The sequence below is a fragment of the Symphodus melops genome (assembly GCF_947650265.1).
Source record: "Symphodus melops genome assembly, chromosome: 21".
NCBI classification, from domain to species: domain Eukaryota; kingdom Metazoa; phylum Chordata; class Actinopteri; order Labriformes; family Labridae; genus Symphodus; species Symphodus melops.
The window spans coordinates 10,347,756-10,363,333 of NC_136711.1; the positions used below are offsets into that span (position 1 = coordinate 10,347,756).

At 38.6% G+C, this 15,578-nt stretch overlaps 3 protein-coding genes and 1 long non-coding RNA gene across 8 annotated transcripts; 3 read left to right on the forward strand and 1 right to left on the reverse strand.

Moving 5' to 3' along the window:
• Window positions 1-237: 237 nt before the first annotated feature.
• LOC306842136 lies at window positions 238-12,321 on the reverse strand. Of its 3 annotated transcripts, XR_013781670.1 has the most exons (7): window positions 12,231-12,321; window positions 10,611-10,679; window positions 9,419-9,579; window positions 4,924-5,079; window positions 1,789-1,853; window positions 1,215-1,343; window positions 238-300 (listed from the first exon to the last, which is right to left on the reverse strand). It is a non-coding gene; the product is annotated as an uncharacterized lncRNA (long non-coding RNA). The 3 variants fall into 3 exon arrangements; XR_013781671.1 differs by having other exon boundaries at window positions 1,215-1,853; XR_013781672.1 differs by lacking the exons at window positions 1,215-1,343; window positions 1,789-1,853 and having other exon boundaries at window positions 263-300.
• LOC306842134 (ferritin, middle subunit) lies at window positions 3,220-5,501 on the forward strand. Its single transcript, XM_079372232.1, has 5 exons — window positions 3,220-3,346; window positions 3,928-4,031; window positions 4,129-4,275; window positions 4,382-4,507; window positions 4,954-5,501. The coding sequence occupies exons 2-5, from the start codon at window positions 3,930-3,932 to the stop codon at window positions 5,101-5,103; spliced, it is 525 nt and encodes a 174-aa protein (XP_079228358.1). The 5' UTR covers window positions 3,220-3,346; window positions 3,928-3,929; the 3' UTR covers window positions 5,104-5,501.
• Window positions 5,933-11,690, forward strand: syt5b (synaptotagmin Vb). 2 transcript variants are annotated; one of them, XM_079372212.1, is made up of 9 exons: window positions 5,933-6,781; window positions 8,117-8,320; window positions 9,203-9,378; window positions 9,474-9,572; window positions 9,695-9,862; window positions 10,159-10,326; window positions 10,549-10,666; window positions 10,773-10,906; window positions 10,993-11,690. In XM_079372212.1, exons 2-9 carry the CDS (start codon window positions 8,122-8,124, stop codon window positions 11,200-11,202), a joined length of 1,272 nt encoding a protein of 423 aa, XP_079228338.1. In that variant the 5' UTR covers window positions 5,933-6,781; window positions 8,117-8,121; the 3' UTR covers window positions 11,203-11,690. The 2 variants fall into 2 exon arrangements, with proteins under 2 accessions (XP_079228338.1, XP_079228339.1); XM_079372213.1 differs by lacking the exon at window positions 5,933-6,781 and having other exon boundaries at window positions 7,055-8,320.
• dnaaf3l (dynein axonemal assembly factor 3 like) lies at window positions 11,910-15,477 on the forward strand. Of its 2 annotated transcripts, XM_079372211.1 has the most exons (12): window positions 11,910-11,991; window positions 12,265-12,359; window positions 12,851-12,957; window positions 13,058-13,151; window positions 13,271-13,425; window positions 13,561-13,740; window positions 13,860-13,982; window positions 14,078-14,200; window positions 14,325-14,469; window positions 14,679-14,793; window positions 14,951-15,025; window positions 15,252-15,477. In XM_079372211.1, the coding sequence occupies exons 2-12, from the start codon at window positions 12,278-12,280 to the stop codon at window positions 15,391-15,393; spliced, it is 1,341 nt and encodes a 446-aa protein (XP_079228337.1). In that variant the 5' UTR covers window positions 11,910-11,991; window positions 12,265-12,277; the 3' UTR covers window positions 15,394-15,477. The 2 variants fall into 2 exon arrangements, 1 of the variants encoding a protein (XP_079228337.1); XR_013781669.1 differs by lacking the exon at window positions 15,252-15,477 and having other exon boundaries at window positions 14,651-14,793.
• Window positions 15,478-15,578: the final 101 nt, after the last annotated feature.

Below are 15,578 nucleotides of genomic sequence, written 5' to 3' on the forward strand. Positions count from 1 at the left end.
TTGGCACCATCTTTGTCGACACATTTTAGATAATATGTTGCGATGTTGTTGACTTTGACCCACGTCAGAGTTATACTGCTCTCATTTTGAGCGCTCACGGTAAAGCAGTAAGAAGACTTCATTAACCGTTTTTCAAAGTTATTGTTGCGATTCATTATTGTAATTTACAAACGTCTGCTTGATCATAGAAGCAAACAGACAGTCACTTAAGAGAAAGGACAGCAGCTCAGACTTACGTCTAATTGTAGTTGCTGTCGGTGTCGTGGCTGGTGATGATGTTGTGTCGGAATCTGTGACACCCTGAAAACAGAGATTCATAGTGTGAAAAAGCCAAAGTGTGACAGAGCCATCTATAAAATTAAGAGAACTGTAATTTAATCTGAGCATTTTAAACAAATATACTTTAATCTTATCAATATCATTTCTATCTTACATTTAACAGCAAACAAAGGTTTAGAAATAATCTTTTTACAAGTGGGTTACTCTATATCTAAATCCAAACTGGATACAAGAGACCTTCATAAACAAATATTTCACAGCAGTTGTTTATTATTTATTTTAACATCTACCTCTATATCCAGTCTTAGTAAAAAACACATTGGTACGCGAAAAAAAAAAGTATAGCAAAAAAGATCAACGCAAAAACAACAGGCAGTTGTTGTTTGGGGCAGTGTGTTACAAAAAGTTAGATTTATTCAAACTAGATGTTTGTGTGCAATAAAGACAAAGTAAATCTTCCAGTGATTATTTTGTACAATTTAAATTAAAACATTCAGTATTCAGTACCTTCTTTAAAATATGAACTTAATCAAATACATTTCAACTTTTGAAGGTATTCAAAAATAAAGTCTTGCTGAATGTGCAGCTCTTGCTTCTGATTTATTTTGAGTTGTTTCCTCATTTATACATTTGTTCCTCTGAGGAAGTCAGTGGGAAAAGATTACTGATGCTGAGAGAGAACAAATTCTCATTTTAATATTTCACAATCAGAAAAAGTTCTTCATTTAGAGGTTATGCAAGTCTTGTTTTGTTTTCCATGCTTTCTTATATTTCAGATACCGTAATTCCACAGTCTACACTTTAATATGATGCATATAACGCTTTTAATGTTCACTGTGGTTTAAGCTCTACAGTTTTCTTTTGTTGTGGGTAACTGTCTCTCGACTAAACATTCACTACTTGATCACTATCAAAGCAGAAGGTTAAAAACTTACCCAAAGCAGACACAGGAAGAAGCCCAACAGCAACCTGTCGGATGGCTTCATCATTTTGAAGCTATGCAAAGATTGAAGAGGTTTTTTTGTTCCAAGATAAACTTCAAGTTTCTATTTTCAGTACTTTGACTGATGTGTTGACAAAAAACAACATGTCAGTCTTGCAAAAAAAAAAAAAAAAAAAAAAATGCTGTCGTGGCTGGGCTGAAGCAGTCCACTATTCACTTTATTCCAAAGGTGTTGACTTTTAATTCTTAGCCATGTACTCCCTCTGTAACCTCTGGTCCCTTCTCATACAGCAAGCAGCTTTGTATATCACTGCTTCTCCTTTTTGGCCTTATACAACCATAGAGACCTTTGCCCCGCCTGTTACTTCCTTATTAACGGTCAAAGTGTCTCAGTTGAGCATTTTTATTAGTGGTAATTGGTTTATATTGGCTGAATTTTTATCACTAGAACTTTCAGGTGAATTATTACCGAGCCTTTGATGCATTCAAGACCTTTGTAAAAATATGGTTATTTGAATGATTTCGTCAAACAACTCTTTTCTCTTAAGATAGGGGTTTCACAACACCTTAGATCTGCTTTTGGTTTCTTTGCACCGTAGAGGGCTTCATTGTGGTTAACATCGATACGGAACTGCACATAGAGAAACATCCTCACACCACTTTGGAAACATGAAGTTATGAATATGTTTATGGTCTCACATTTTAGCAAAGAGTCAATAAAAGAAGGGTATGTCAAAGGCTAACCTGTCAAATGTTCTCTAATTGGTAACATGAGGAGGAAGTAAGCTATCATAAACTATCACAGTTTTCCCCGAAACAGATTGCGTAGGAAAGTATACACCTGCCTTTTAAACAGAACAACAAGCTTCTGTATATTGACCATAATGAGGGGGGTTGTTTTGAGTGTCATTTCTATTTAACAACCATGCAAACTTACTGTATTTTAATATTTGTGGCCCAGGTCTGCGTGATGGTTGACCTTTTTTTTAACATTTAAAGACCTGCATATTTAACATCCCATTAATTTACATAAATGGTGTAACTCATCAGAATTCTACACATCTTTTATACATTTTGAGTTAAAAAAAGATTAGAAGTACAAAAACAAGCCCAAAAATGTACAATTACTTTTAGGGGATTTTGTGGGCGTGGTGCGATTTGAGTGAAAAAACAAACAAAAAAATCCTTAAAGATTCATTACGTAGATTTGGTTCTAAAATTTGAAAATTGGAGAAGCAAAACAATTCTATACTATATTTAACTAAATACACAAACTTTAGTCAAAGTAAAGAATGGGTCACTGTAACACTGTTTGGAGCTATAAAGCTACCAGGAGAGTTACAGTTTCACTGTTGTGGGCCCCGCACCATAACTTCTCGCATAGCATTTAATCATCAAATAGTTCCAGGCACCAATTTTTTCCCCCTATTTTTGTGTATAGAGTTATGAACATATCTCACAATCTGTATGATTCTCCAACTTTCACATTTACTTATCTATTCTGTAAATACTGTAAAAGATAACTACAGTACCTCATGTTTACTTCAGCATCATTTTGCACTACTCACCACTGCAATATTATATTGTGTGGAATTGTACATATTAGTCTTTAATTACTTGTTTACAGTTTAGTTTAATTATTATTAATATTTAATGTTTACATTGAATATTAACTGCTGTAACACTGTAAATGTCTCCACTTGCGAGATGAATAAAGGATTATCTTATTTTATCTTAAATTCCTTGGGTGTTAAACATACCTGGCCAATAAAGCTGGTTTTGATTCTGATTTCTCCACCACAACTCCACAGTGAATTTTTAAACCTTCATGCAGAAAATATTCAAACTATCGAAACTAACTGAACAATCAGCAGGCTATTTGAACAACTTTGTTGTATCATCATGTCATGCGTCCCCAACACGACAGGGGCAGTAGAGGGACGGGAACACACGCACGCACACGCGCACACATGCGCGCACGCACGCACGCACACACACACACACACAGCTGCTTTAAGACTACCAGCCATCAGGGGTGGGTCGATGCTGTTTTGTGGTGTGTAAACAAGATAACACCAGCTACAGTACTGGTGTAAAGTGGAGTGCATTCCAGTCACAGATCAAGTAAGTGAATAAGAGGAGATAATGTGAAGCTGGTCCTTTAACTGAGTTAATTTAGGAGACAGTTTTAACTCTTCTGTTGTTGACTAAAGTAATACTAAAGCAGCTAGCTTTAGCTTAACAACTAGCATGCAACTTCAACAAAGGGATTGTTTTTACACTATGGTCGCTATTTGTTGGCGTTTTAACCAAACTGAGTTCAAAGCGTTTTAGATAATGTAACTGGGTGATTTAATGTTATTTAAAAGTAAGATCACCTAGCGCAGGTTATTCGAGCTTCGGTACACGAGCTACATGTGCTAACGTTAGCATAACCTTTAGAACACTTGACCTGAAACAGTACAACCCGCTTGAGCTCAAATCTCATAATAACACATGAAGTGTCTGGCTGATGTGTCACTGAAGCTGTAAATAACCACTGGTTTTATTGAAGAGGGCTGTTAAAGATCATAGTGTGTCGAGCTGCTTGAGAGGAAAGTTGGCTGACAGAGAGCAGAGAGGTCTTTACTGTGATACCTCCCCATCTGAGCTGAATTTATACGTTTTATTTAATTTGTTTTACTCTTGTTCTTTCTCTCTTGTAGAAATGCAGTCCATCGTCAAACAAAACCTCCACTCGGAGACCGAAGGCGACATCAACAAGCTTATCAACATCAAGCTCAATGCCTCCTACACGTACCTGTCTCTTGTAAGATCCTCTTTAATAACCACTATCATACTGTGATGGTTTTCTTTTTGTATCAGCACTTTAATTTTCAAACACTGTGTTTCTTTCCATACTCCAGGGGATGTATTTTGACAGAGATGATGTGGCCCTGCCAAATTTCTCCAGCTTCTTCTTGGAGCGCTCAGTGAAAGAAAGGGAACAGGCTGAGAAGCTGCTGGAATATCAAAACATGAGAGGAGGACGAATTCTGCTTCAGAATATTGCTGTGAGGAGACAATGTCCCGCTTATGTGGACATTTTGTTGAGCCATATTTGTCAAATAAGGACATTTCTACGTGCCTTTGTTCATTCTAAAATCCTCTCTTATCTAGAAACCAAGCAGAGAGGATTGGAGAGGTGGTCTGGATGCCATGACTTTTTCTCTGGACTACCAGAAGACCCTGAACACATGTATCCTTGATGTGCACCGCAGAGCTGGCAGCCACACTGATCCTCACGTAAGCCTGGAACTGTTTGATAACTAATCTGCTTTTCAATGCTTTTTTTTTTTCTTTCTTTCTTTTTGTAGCTCATTGTGAACATGAAAGAAACACTATCTATCTAACGTTATGATAATTATCTGGAAGGTTTTAAGGACTGTTTAGCCTTTGCCAAGTAAATTTATAAAATGCATAAACACTCCTGGTTTTCAATATTTCAATCATGCAATAGTTTTCTATAGCACATGTGTTAAATTGATACACTGCAGAGTTTGCCTGCAGTTTTGGGGAATTAAAGATAAAAATGACTATCTGGGGCCTTGGATGTCTATTTTTGGTGTTGTATCAATGTGTGATTTTTACCTCTTTGTTTATAGAAGTTAAACACTGTTTATGTAACCCTACTGTTGTATAATTGTTGGTTAAATCCTCACTCATTATCTTCTGTCTCTCTTTTTCTGTAGCTCTGTGACTTCCTCGAGCAGCACTTCCTCATCGACAGCCACGACACCGTCAAGAAGCTCGGCGATTACATCGGCAGTCTGACCCGTCTGACTTCGTCTGAGACACAGGGCTCTATGGGAGAGTACCTGTTTGATAAACACACCCTGTAAAAAGCTCACAGCAGCACAGTGGCATCAGCTCAACAGAGTCAGGATGGCAACCACTGTGTGTGCATTTTACTCCGTTAAGAACAAGTTTACCACAATCTCCATTCTTGTACAAGAGAAGATCTCAGCAAAATAACAGGAAATACCTCAATTTTTATTGCAAAAACCTGATGTTCTCATAAAATAATATTCTCATGAAATGGTGCTAAGCTTACCATGTTCATAAGCTGCTGAAATGTCAAAGGTCATTTATTTGTTCATTTGGAAGAAGTTATATCACGTCATACATTCCAGTCTGTCCACAAACATTTGTATATGTAAACATTATTAATCCGACACAATTATTTAAAAAGGGACTGTCATGCCCTGAATCAAAGATTTAATAAATCAGATCATGTCGACTTTGTCTTTGTGTTTGGTTTATTTTACCCCTTTGTCGGTTACATTTAATGTTGAACATTTGTCTGCAGTGTCGCACCTGAACCTAAAGAACCCTGTAATGATAGCAGGAGGACTTTGCTTACTCACTGCTAGTGGCAGCTTAATGTTTAACATGTGACTGGCAGACGCTTTGTGGTTAAAAATGTCCAGTTAATAACATGTTTAACACGGATAAGAACACGCCTCAGAGTACAGTGTACATCACCCTTCAGAGTACAGTGTTCATTAGTAATAAGGTTACATTTTTTAAAATCCAGAGCCCCAACACATCACCGTTAAATCAATAGATATAACATTGAGCAAAATGAAAAGGCACTATTCAGTCATTCTAAATTGGGTTAGTTCAAGCTATTCTAAAAAGTCTCGTCAAAATAAAAAAACTTGTCACTGACCTCTCACATAACTTGTCAGCAAGTTAAAATCTAAATGTGTATTTATGTTCTTTAGAGGATTGCCCTTCATGATAAAAAGGCAGCAGCCCTTCCATAATTCCAACAAAGTACTTTTCATTTCTGTTACATTTATTTTCAAGGTATTTCTCTCTGCAGTGTAGTTATTGAACTATGAAGAGGAAGCTGTTTCATGTTAGACTGAAGACCCTGTGATCTGTTGATGCAAACACATGGCAGCATGCCTGCAGATTACACTTCACAGCGCTCCAAATGTTGATGTCTGTTTTGTACAGTGAAATGGTAAGCCAGGGGACGGGTGGGATGGAATATCCTCTCTAAGTGAAAGTTGTGTGTAGATCGACGATTGACTGAGAGCACAGCTATGCAGAGGGGATTAGTGAAAGGCCCGATGCACACAATCTCCTGAGTCTAATGGAGAAAAACAACCAACACGGCCGTGCCTCCTGTGTCTAATGAACAACTTCCAGACATGACGAGGAGAGGCTTAGATCATCCAAGTGTGAGACCATTTCACACTGAAGAAATGTGCTGACTGTTGATTTTAGCATCTCCATTAAGAGACGTAAAGCAACAGATGTGTTGTTGGTATTCTAATATCGGGAGGAGGGCTAGAGGGGGATTAAAACACAACGCTGCTCTAGTGATTTGCCAGCGTTTCAGCTTTGATGGAAAGGATTGAAAGGAGCATGTCAGTCAAAGTCAACAACGTAGAGAAGACACGATGAGTGTGTGAGGCAAAAAGGGAAGCGACAAGAAACACGTTTTGAACTTATAGCTGCTCCAAAAGTTCTTTTGGCATAGAGGGGAGTAAAGGAACATATCAACAGGTAAGAAAAAGAAACCTAGGATTCAAACTTTTTGGGGGGTTAATTGAAAGAGGAACGCGTTTTAGACAAATTGAGAGGCTGATGAGAAAAATTAGGGGTTTTTTTACATCATTTTTTGCACACTTGTTTATCCATTTAAAACAGCTGATAAGTTAATTATGTATATATATATGTATTTATATACTGTATATATATATATATGTATATATATATTTATATTGAGACCGTACTATGCTTTTTTTTTTATTTCATGCAGAAAATGTGAAGGTATTCCTGAAACTGACGCTTCAGTTCAGCCTTTGCCGTAGTCCACAGTACATCCTGTGAAAAGTCTTAAAACAACTTTAATGAAGGGTTCAGTCAGATATGGATATGTCACGCATCTTACATGACATCAGTACTTCTCATCATGTCATTTCTACTTTTTATGGCCACTAACTGTTTGACTTTGCTTACTCACTGTGAGGTCGATGCTTAATGTTTAACATTTCACTAGCAGACACTTAGTGGTTAAAGTAAATTACATGTTTCAGCAAAGACAAGACTCAGCTGTTGAGTACAGTACGTGAGATGAGTGCATCACAGCATGAACTGTTTTACTTTGAGCCTGAGTGCGCCTCAGTAGCATCCAGCCTGATTACTGTGCTGATAAATATTTAACAGTGGATTGAATCAATCCTGGTTTTACTGTTCAATTCAGATTGAATCAATTCTTTCTCCAAGTGGAAATGTTACGGGTGAATAAGAACATCTGTCAGACATCATTTTAATAGTGGTCTTCTTTAAGCCTCCAGCATTACTTTAAAAACTATGTTTCTGTTTAATTGCTGTCAGTATGGGATTGAGGATAAATATTGGAAACAATAAACAGTTTCTTCTCTTTTTAAAATAGCCACTAGGCCTCCTTTGAAACAAACAACAAACAATTGTCATTCCAGAAAAGTCATAAAAATGTAGGTAGGAGACCATCCCTATTTATTAAAGCTATGTATGAGGATCCAGGATTTTGGATTAATAATGTAGCGCCAGAATTTAATCCAGTTACAGGCAGAAACAGTGACGAGAAAAAATGGGGAAGGGACAAACGGGTAGGCTGGAGTTATGGGGGAGGAGATGACAGAGAGAATGAGAGTAACAGAGGGATTAGGGTCAGCCATGTTGAGCATCTGGCTTAGAGATGTACGATGCTCTCCAACTGTACTGTAACGCATAGACATAGGGATTACATAGAGTACATATGAAACAGTGTTATCTCTCACCGTGGGGCCAATATAACAGAGACACAATAAATCAACAGCAAATGAGGAACTGGACTGATTCTGTTGTCGTTTAAAGCTGACATGAGGCTGGCCAGCGCTTGGGCCCGGGCTCGAAGGGCTGCTGAGTCGTCAGAACCAGAACCAGAGGAGGCAACCGAGCCTGTGCATCATGAGCACTCCCACACAGAACACCACGAGCACACCCACTCAGAACATCGCCCCGGACACGACTACAACCACATGAAGGAGAAGTTCATGAATGAACTCGGTCATCTGCCAAGTAAGCAGCTTCGAGGAATGCTCAACACAGTGAATTACTTCATTTTCATGTTGAATTTGAAAGAGAAGATCCAAACCCCCAAATATAGAAATCAAACATATGAACTTTAAATAGAAGTATGTATCTTTACCAGTTTAATCAAGCTGTTTGAATAAACATTTCCTAGAATTTGAGAAAAGAGGGCACAATTCTTGAAGAAAATACACAATACTTAAAAGCTTCTCCTTTTTTTTAAACTCTTTTCACACAGCAGAATATTTTCCAACAAGGTAGAAAATCATACGTACAAAATATTTTTGTAAGAATGTGAGATATAAGTCAAAGTCATGGCAATTAAAATCTAAATCAAAAAAGTCCCAGAGAAGTGTACTCGTGCATATGTGCACATATTGAGGCATTAAATGCTGCTGGTGACTGTGGCTGCTCAGGGACACTCCCTTACTGGGAGTGTGTTATTATCAGATTGTGGTGAAGGGAGCTGCCGACAACATCCCATGTGTGTCAGCAAACCGCCTGTAGATAAACAAGAGCTTGAAAATATTAGGATCTAGGAAAGAATACTTTGATGAACCTCTTAGTATCATATTTTATTTTGAAAATATTGCACATTACCCAGTTTGTACTGGCTTCAAGCTTTGAAAAAGTGTTTTAGAATATTTTAAAGCTCATTTACTTGACAGAAAAAACTCTATTAAACAGACTTTCCTCGAATGTTATTTGAAAGTGAAAGATTTAAATCCTCTTTAAAATCCTAAAACGCAGCCCTTTTTTTAGAGTGAAGTGAAAGTAATGGATACCAGGGGGTCATACATAAACTCCTCGCTGACATTATTCTTCGATTCTGCCGCACATACTAACAACTGAACTCTTTTTCTGTTGCAGTCCCTATGTGGGCAGTAGCAGCCATAGTTGTGGTGGTCCTGGTTTTGGTGGCGTGCTTCATCTTCTGTGTTTTTAAAAAATGCTTTGGGAAAAAGAAAAAGCCCAAGAAAGTGAGGGAGAGGAAGACGGGTCGCCGCAAAAAGGAAAAGGAAGGCGAAGGAGAGGCAGGAGAGAAGGTATGTGATCTTCAGCGTTCTTGTCCGTGTGTAATCTTACCTAATGCCGGTCTTTATGACGAATATCCAAAGCGTTTGGCTCTTTTATTTTGTAGGAGGGGGAGGTGAAGAAGCAAGGGGAGGAAGAGGAGAAAGAACAGGAAAAGCTGGGTAAACTGGAGTTCTCGTTGGATTACAACTTCACAGACGCTCAGGTCGGTCCTGTGTGGAAACAAAATCATTGTCAGAATATTTAAACATGTAATTATATAACAGAGTTCCTCATCTACACACTGTCTCAGGACCCCTTTACTGATTCTTGTATTCTCTTCTAAAGCTTATAGTGGGCATCCTTCAGGCTCAAGACCTTGCTGCTATGGACATGGGGGGGACCTCCGACCCTTACGTCAAAGTGTTTTTGTTACCAGACAAAAAGAAGAAGTACGAGACTAAAGTTCAGCGCAAGAATTTATGCCCACTTTTCAATGAGACTTTCATCTTCAAGGTACCACACCGCCGACTCGTCCCTGTGTTTCTGTCGCAAGCTTCTGTTGGTGTTGTATTTATTTTTTTACCCTCAAGAATCACAAGTCTCTACCGCACGTCGTCTGTTGTCTTTCATTCCCTGAGTGGCGTCTGTCAAGGTATCCATCCCCCCTAACAGAGCAGTATGTTAAAAGTTTAATACTCTGTTTCCTTCTGCATCTGAACATGTTTTCACGGTATTTTTTAAACCAAACGTATGCTCTTCACCTTCTCCAGTCATGCATCCTAACATTGTTTATGAACTTCTCCTTTTAGATCCCGTATGCTGAGTTGGGAGGAAAGACTCTGGTGTTGCAGGTCTTTGACTTTGATCGTTTCTCAAAGCATGACATGATCGGGGAGATAAAGATTCCCATGAACAGTGTTGATTTGGGCCAGCCAATGCAACAATGGAGGGACCTGGAGAGTGGTGAGAAGGAGGAGGTATGATACACTATGTCCTCATTCAACCTTGTCTAAGGTGATACTACATTAAAATATAAATAAGTGCACTGGGATAGATATGTCATCACATTTAAATTCACCCAATAACATTCTTTATTTTTTTTGTTTCTTAAAAGAAGAATTAGAGTTTGTAATCTTTCAAAGATGTCTTCAGTTTCATTTGAGGGCACATGAAGGTCATTTGTTATATTTCTCTTTCAGCAAGAAAAACTTGGCGATATTTGCATTTCTTTACGATATGTACCCACTGCTGGGAAACTTACAGTGAACATCATGGAGGCGAAGAATCTGAAGAAAATGGACGTTGGTGGCTTATCAGGTCAATACGATTCCTGGAAATGGAATGGAAAAAGAAATGAACATAGGACATAATGAAGCTCCACTAACACAAAGTATACTAACGATTTTGTTTCGTCTTCCGTAAGATCCCTATGTGAAGATTGTCCTGCAGCAAAATGGAAAACGCATTAAGAAGAAAAAGACGACGGTTAAGAAAAACACGCTCAATCCGTACTTTAACGAGAGTTTCAGCTTCGAAGTCCCCTTTGAGCAGATTCAGGTAAACTGTTCCTATACCGATTATCAATTTCACTAAAGTTGATGTGGTGAACGATTCGATGACACATGTTTATTTTTCATTTTTAGAAAGTGCAGGTCGTCATCACAGTCTTTGACTATGATAAGCTTGGAAGCAACGATCCGATTGGAAAAACCTTTATGGGTTATGGAGCTACAGGAGTGGGACTGCGACACTGGTCCGATATGCTTGCCAATCCCAGACGTCCAGTTGCCCAGTGGCACACTCTTCTGCCAGAGGAAGAGGTCGATGCAGCAGTCAAAGCAAAGCCGCGTTAGAGGGGCACCCTGCTCGAGCGTTAAATACTGCTGATATGTTGTTAGTCCTGAGGATTTCCCAATTTTGCATGTCTGTATTTTGTTGCTTTTCTTATCAGCTATTTAAATGTGTGTCAATGCTTGTGTGTGGGAGTGTACAGACAGTTGTTGATATGTGTTTGTTATTAAAACCTTGGCTTCATCTATTAGTCGTGGACTTTAAACCTCTACAAATCCTTAATTGTGTACTTGGAAATGCTAAATGTGCATCCTTTGTGTATTCTCATGCACTGGCCAAGTATAATGTGGATGCTTAAAGGAAAGATTTCAGAATATGTCCTGATGTGTATGTTGGCCCTTTAGACAATAAGCCTCTTCATCTTAAGGTATGTGAACTGGGCATTTTTACGTTTTTTTGTTGTGCTGTTGTGCAGCAAAGTCATGACATGTCATTGAAATGTTCTGATTCTTGTCAAATTAAAAAAAAAAAATGAACACATTGGAAAGTTTCGCATTGAGGCTTCTCTTACTAACTGGCCTGTAGCCTAATTAAACTAAAGTAACTGATAATTCAGAACAAGTAGCATCCAAGTTTAATTTACTACTTAGTATCAGTAAGAATGAGTTCATAACAACTTTAGGACTTGTAGAAATTAGACCTGGAAAGTTATTAGTGAGAGCATATTGTTTTAACACCTTTTTAACGCTGATTCCAGCATTCCACCACTAGATGGCGCCTAACACCGTCATATAAACACTGTTGCCTAGCAACAGGACTCAAACTTTCTGTACAGAAGCTGGCACAAGAAGGTGAGTGAATTAGGTTTTCTTACTGTCACGTTTGTTTCCGTAATATTATCAAGACGCAGTTAATCTCGGGTTTTTTCTCCACAGTGAAATTAAAGGCGTGTGCCCCTGAATACCTACAGCATTCTATAAATAATATCCTACAATAAAACCAATAAAACCGTTGGTTAGCATTTGTTTAATGCCAATAATAATGAATATGTTTCAACATTACTGATTGAGTTGTGGTGTGAACTACTTACAGTTATGTCTACAGCTTCTTATTTGCTTCTTTAGGTCACTTTAGAGGATGAGTGCTGGACGAGCATCCGAGGGCGCGGGCTGCATTAGTTGGTGGGGTTTCAGTCCTGCGCGCGACCTGCTGAATACAGGTGAGAAGAGTATGGCAAGTCAAAAGTGCCAAAAATCATCATCTTACAAAAAACCCCACCACCAATAGAAGCGGGTTCAGGAGAGAACCTTATCCAGTGATTGAATAAGTTAGGCTCCATTATTCTTATTATGCATTATGATAGGCTGCTGTATACTACACTCCTGAGGTATTTATTCTTAATTCTTTACTAAGTTATTCCAGTTATTTTTCGTTGAGATAGTGTAGTAATTAAATTACTTTTGGAACTCAATAAATACTTCATCATCATATTCTTCCAAATATAAATGAACTTAAATCAGTAATTGGCACATTTTTAATTTCAATGTCTTTTAAAAAATCTAAATCAAGAATAAGGAAATATGACTGACTAAAGGTCTAATGCAAACTTTGACATTCAGTCATATGAAAACATTTTTTATAACATGTTAAGCTTTTGTATCTTATAGCCTATTTGAAGTCTTCGAACATATGCTTTGTTTCCATGTTGAGGCTCTGTGAGAGATGAAGGTGAAGCCAATGTTTTACTCGTTGGCAGTGGAGATCCAAGACACATTTTGAAGACCATTGCTGGTTTGCAGAAAACAGAAAGCCTTCATGTGAGCTCCAATCTCTAAAATGTGTTGTCATATGACCCCCAAGGACAAATCTGTTTACTTGACTGTGAGATATTAATGCCTTCCCTCCGCACTTCTGCAGGTGTGGGTAATAGAAAACAGCATGGAGGTGGTGGCTAGACAGCTACTGCTCCTCTACCTGGCACTGATGCCCCCAGAGAGCATGGGAAATAATGGTAACTTGGAGTTTGATCTTGTGATTTGTTTTCACTTTATCTATGCTTGGAAAACATATGAAGAAAGCTAGATGCGTCACAAACATTTTTGTTATTTTATCACTTTTTAATGATTTCAGAGAAGACAGAATTATTCCTGGAGGTGTTTGGCAACAGTGAGATCCGCAGTCAGACAGAAGAGGCTCTGAGGTGTGTTGCTTCACAGCTCTCTCTTAGTGTTACAGAGACCTTGGAGAAAGAAGCCCATCCATGTCTGAACACAACTCTTCTGAAGGTACCATCATTTGTGAAAATGTATTGTCTTTTCTGTAACCAGATATTAAGGTCTTCTACCAAACCAAATACAGCTGCATAGGTGTTGTAGAAACTAAGTAAAAACTATTTTCATACATTTTGAATATCTCTACAGTTTAAGGAGAGAGATGAGCTAGCAAGGATATTCAAGTCATGGATTAAGCCTCAATTGTCGGCTCCCATTTTAATGGCCAAAGCTTGGGATTATCGGGTCAGGCAGCACCTTGGGACACGTTATGACTCCAAGAAGGGCTGCTTCGACTGGGACCTGACAATGAAACTGCACGAGAAGGGGGTATGTGAGTGAGTTCCTGATGGTCGATAGAAATGTGCTCTTTTTTTCCGAAGAATTCTGAATCTTGTTTTAGCACTGAGGGACGAACACGTTGTCTTGTACCAACTCTCTCTTTGCAGTGTCGCGTCATTAACAAACAACAATACATGCGATGGAGGGAACGAGGTTTTGCGTTCGAAATGAGGGAAGGTGTCTACCAAATAACGAATCAGAGTTTGATCTCCTCACGAGTGTTCAAGCAGGTTCGTGCCTGTTTTTCTCCACAATAATGCAATGAGACAGCATGAAGGATTATAACTTTTTGTGTGTTCATTTGTGCCTGTGTGTTTCTGTACAGAAGGGGGACAAAGTGGCTGTCAGGGGCTACTGGGGAGACATTGTTTCCAGTCCTTACCTCTCCTTTGGTATTGAAACTGATGACAAAGACCTGCTGAAGACACAGAATGGGCAATACACAACAGTAAGATGTGCAATGGTTATAGCACACATTGCATTTGAGTGTTATGTCTGTTCTTATAGAATCAGTAAGTTATGCTAAAACAAAGAATGCATTTGTGTTTTTCCCTTCTTTCACGCATACACAGACAGCCCAGGATATCTCCCTTGCAAACGTTAAGGCATTGTTCCAATCGCTGTCCAGCAGACGGGGCTGCCCTGCTTCCTCTCAGTCAGAGAGAGAGGCAGAGGAGCCGGCGCCTCAGGCCGACCGAAAATCTGTCACCATTAATGGTAAATGGTTATTAACTTTAGCAGGCCTGTGGCTTCAGATGATTAAACAGAAATAGCAGTTTACGTAATTACAAAAGCCGTTCAACAAACAGGGCAACATGTTCATAGCAGGGTGAAAGACTGAGCTTCATTATGTTGCATAAGTTGTTGTTCTGCTGTGTTTTCATGCACATGTTAAAAGGTGATACATATTCTACAATCTTCTTCAGACTTGATGCATCTGAATGGGATTTCTGTGACTTTCCTGCCAATGGATTCACTTCATAAACTGACCCAAAAAGAAAAATATTCAAATTTTTTCAACATCATCTACTTCTCTGCCAGGTGAGCATTTTGTTTTGTTGGATTCCTACAAAGACAATCATACCGTATGAAATATGTTTCCCTCCTGAAGATGGTAACTAAACCAAAAATACAAAGAGCTGATGTGATTATGTTTAATTTCTCTGTTTTTGTTTTCCTCTATGTAAATGATGTGAAGCTGTGTCTACCAGTTGGGCCCAATGACGAGACAGATTGCAGCACCAGACGCTGTGCTCGTCGTGGAGCTGGCCAAGTGAGGGTTTTTATAGTAACAGGGTTTGTAACCATAGTGACAGAACAGCGATCAAGAGTGCTGCGACTATGCTGTGTTACTTATCTGCTTTTGTGCATCTGATTTCATTGTGTATTTGCTTGTTTTACCATATTTTAACTCAATGACTAATGACAAGGAGTGGATTTTATCTGTCGTTACAGCTCTTTGTACTGATGTTGCGTTTGTGTGTCATTTTGTGTTCCAGGTACATTTTGGACCTGAACAAAGAGCAGGAGGCAGGCTTTGCAGAGAAAGTGACGAGCATCGCTCACGAGGCTGAATTTGAGCCTTGGCAGGAGGGGAAGAGCGATGACGTTCATGCTGTCTTTATACCACAGAGGAAGTAAGGGTGATTCATTTTCATCCAGAGTTTAAGTTTCCTTTAAAAGGAAGTTGACCATCCAAGAAATTAAATGTTCTTTCGTATTGGCTCTCGTTTTTTTTTATTTTTACATTTCCTTAAATGTCTCCATCATCAAATTAAATGTCACTGATAAAATATTTCAAGTGTATTTACACATACCTTTTATTA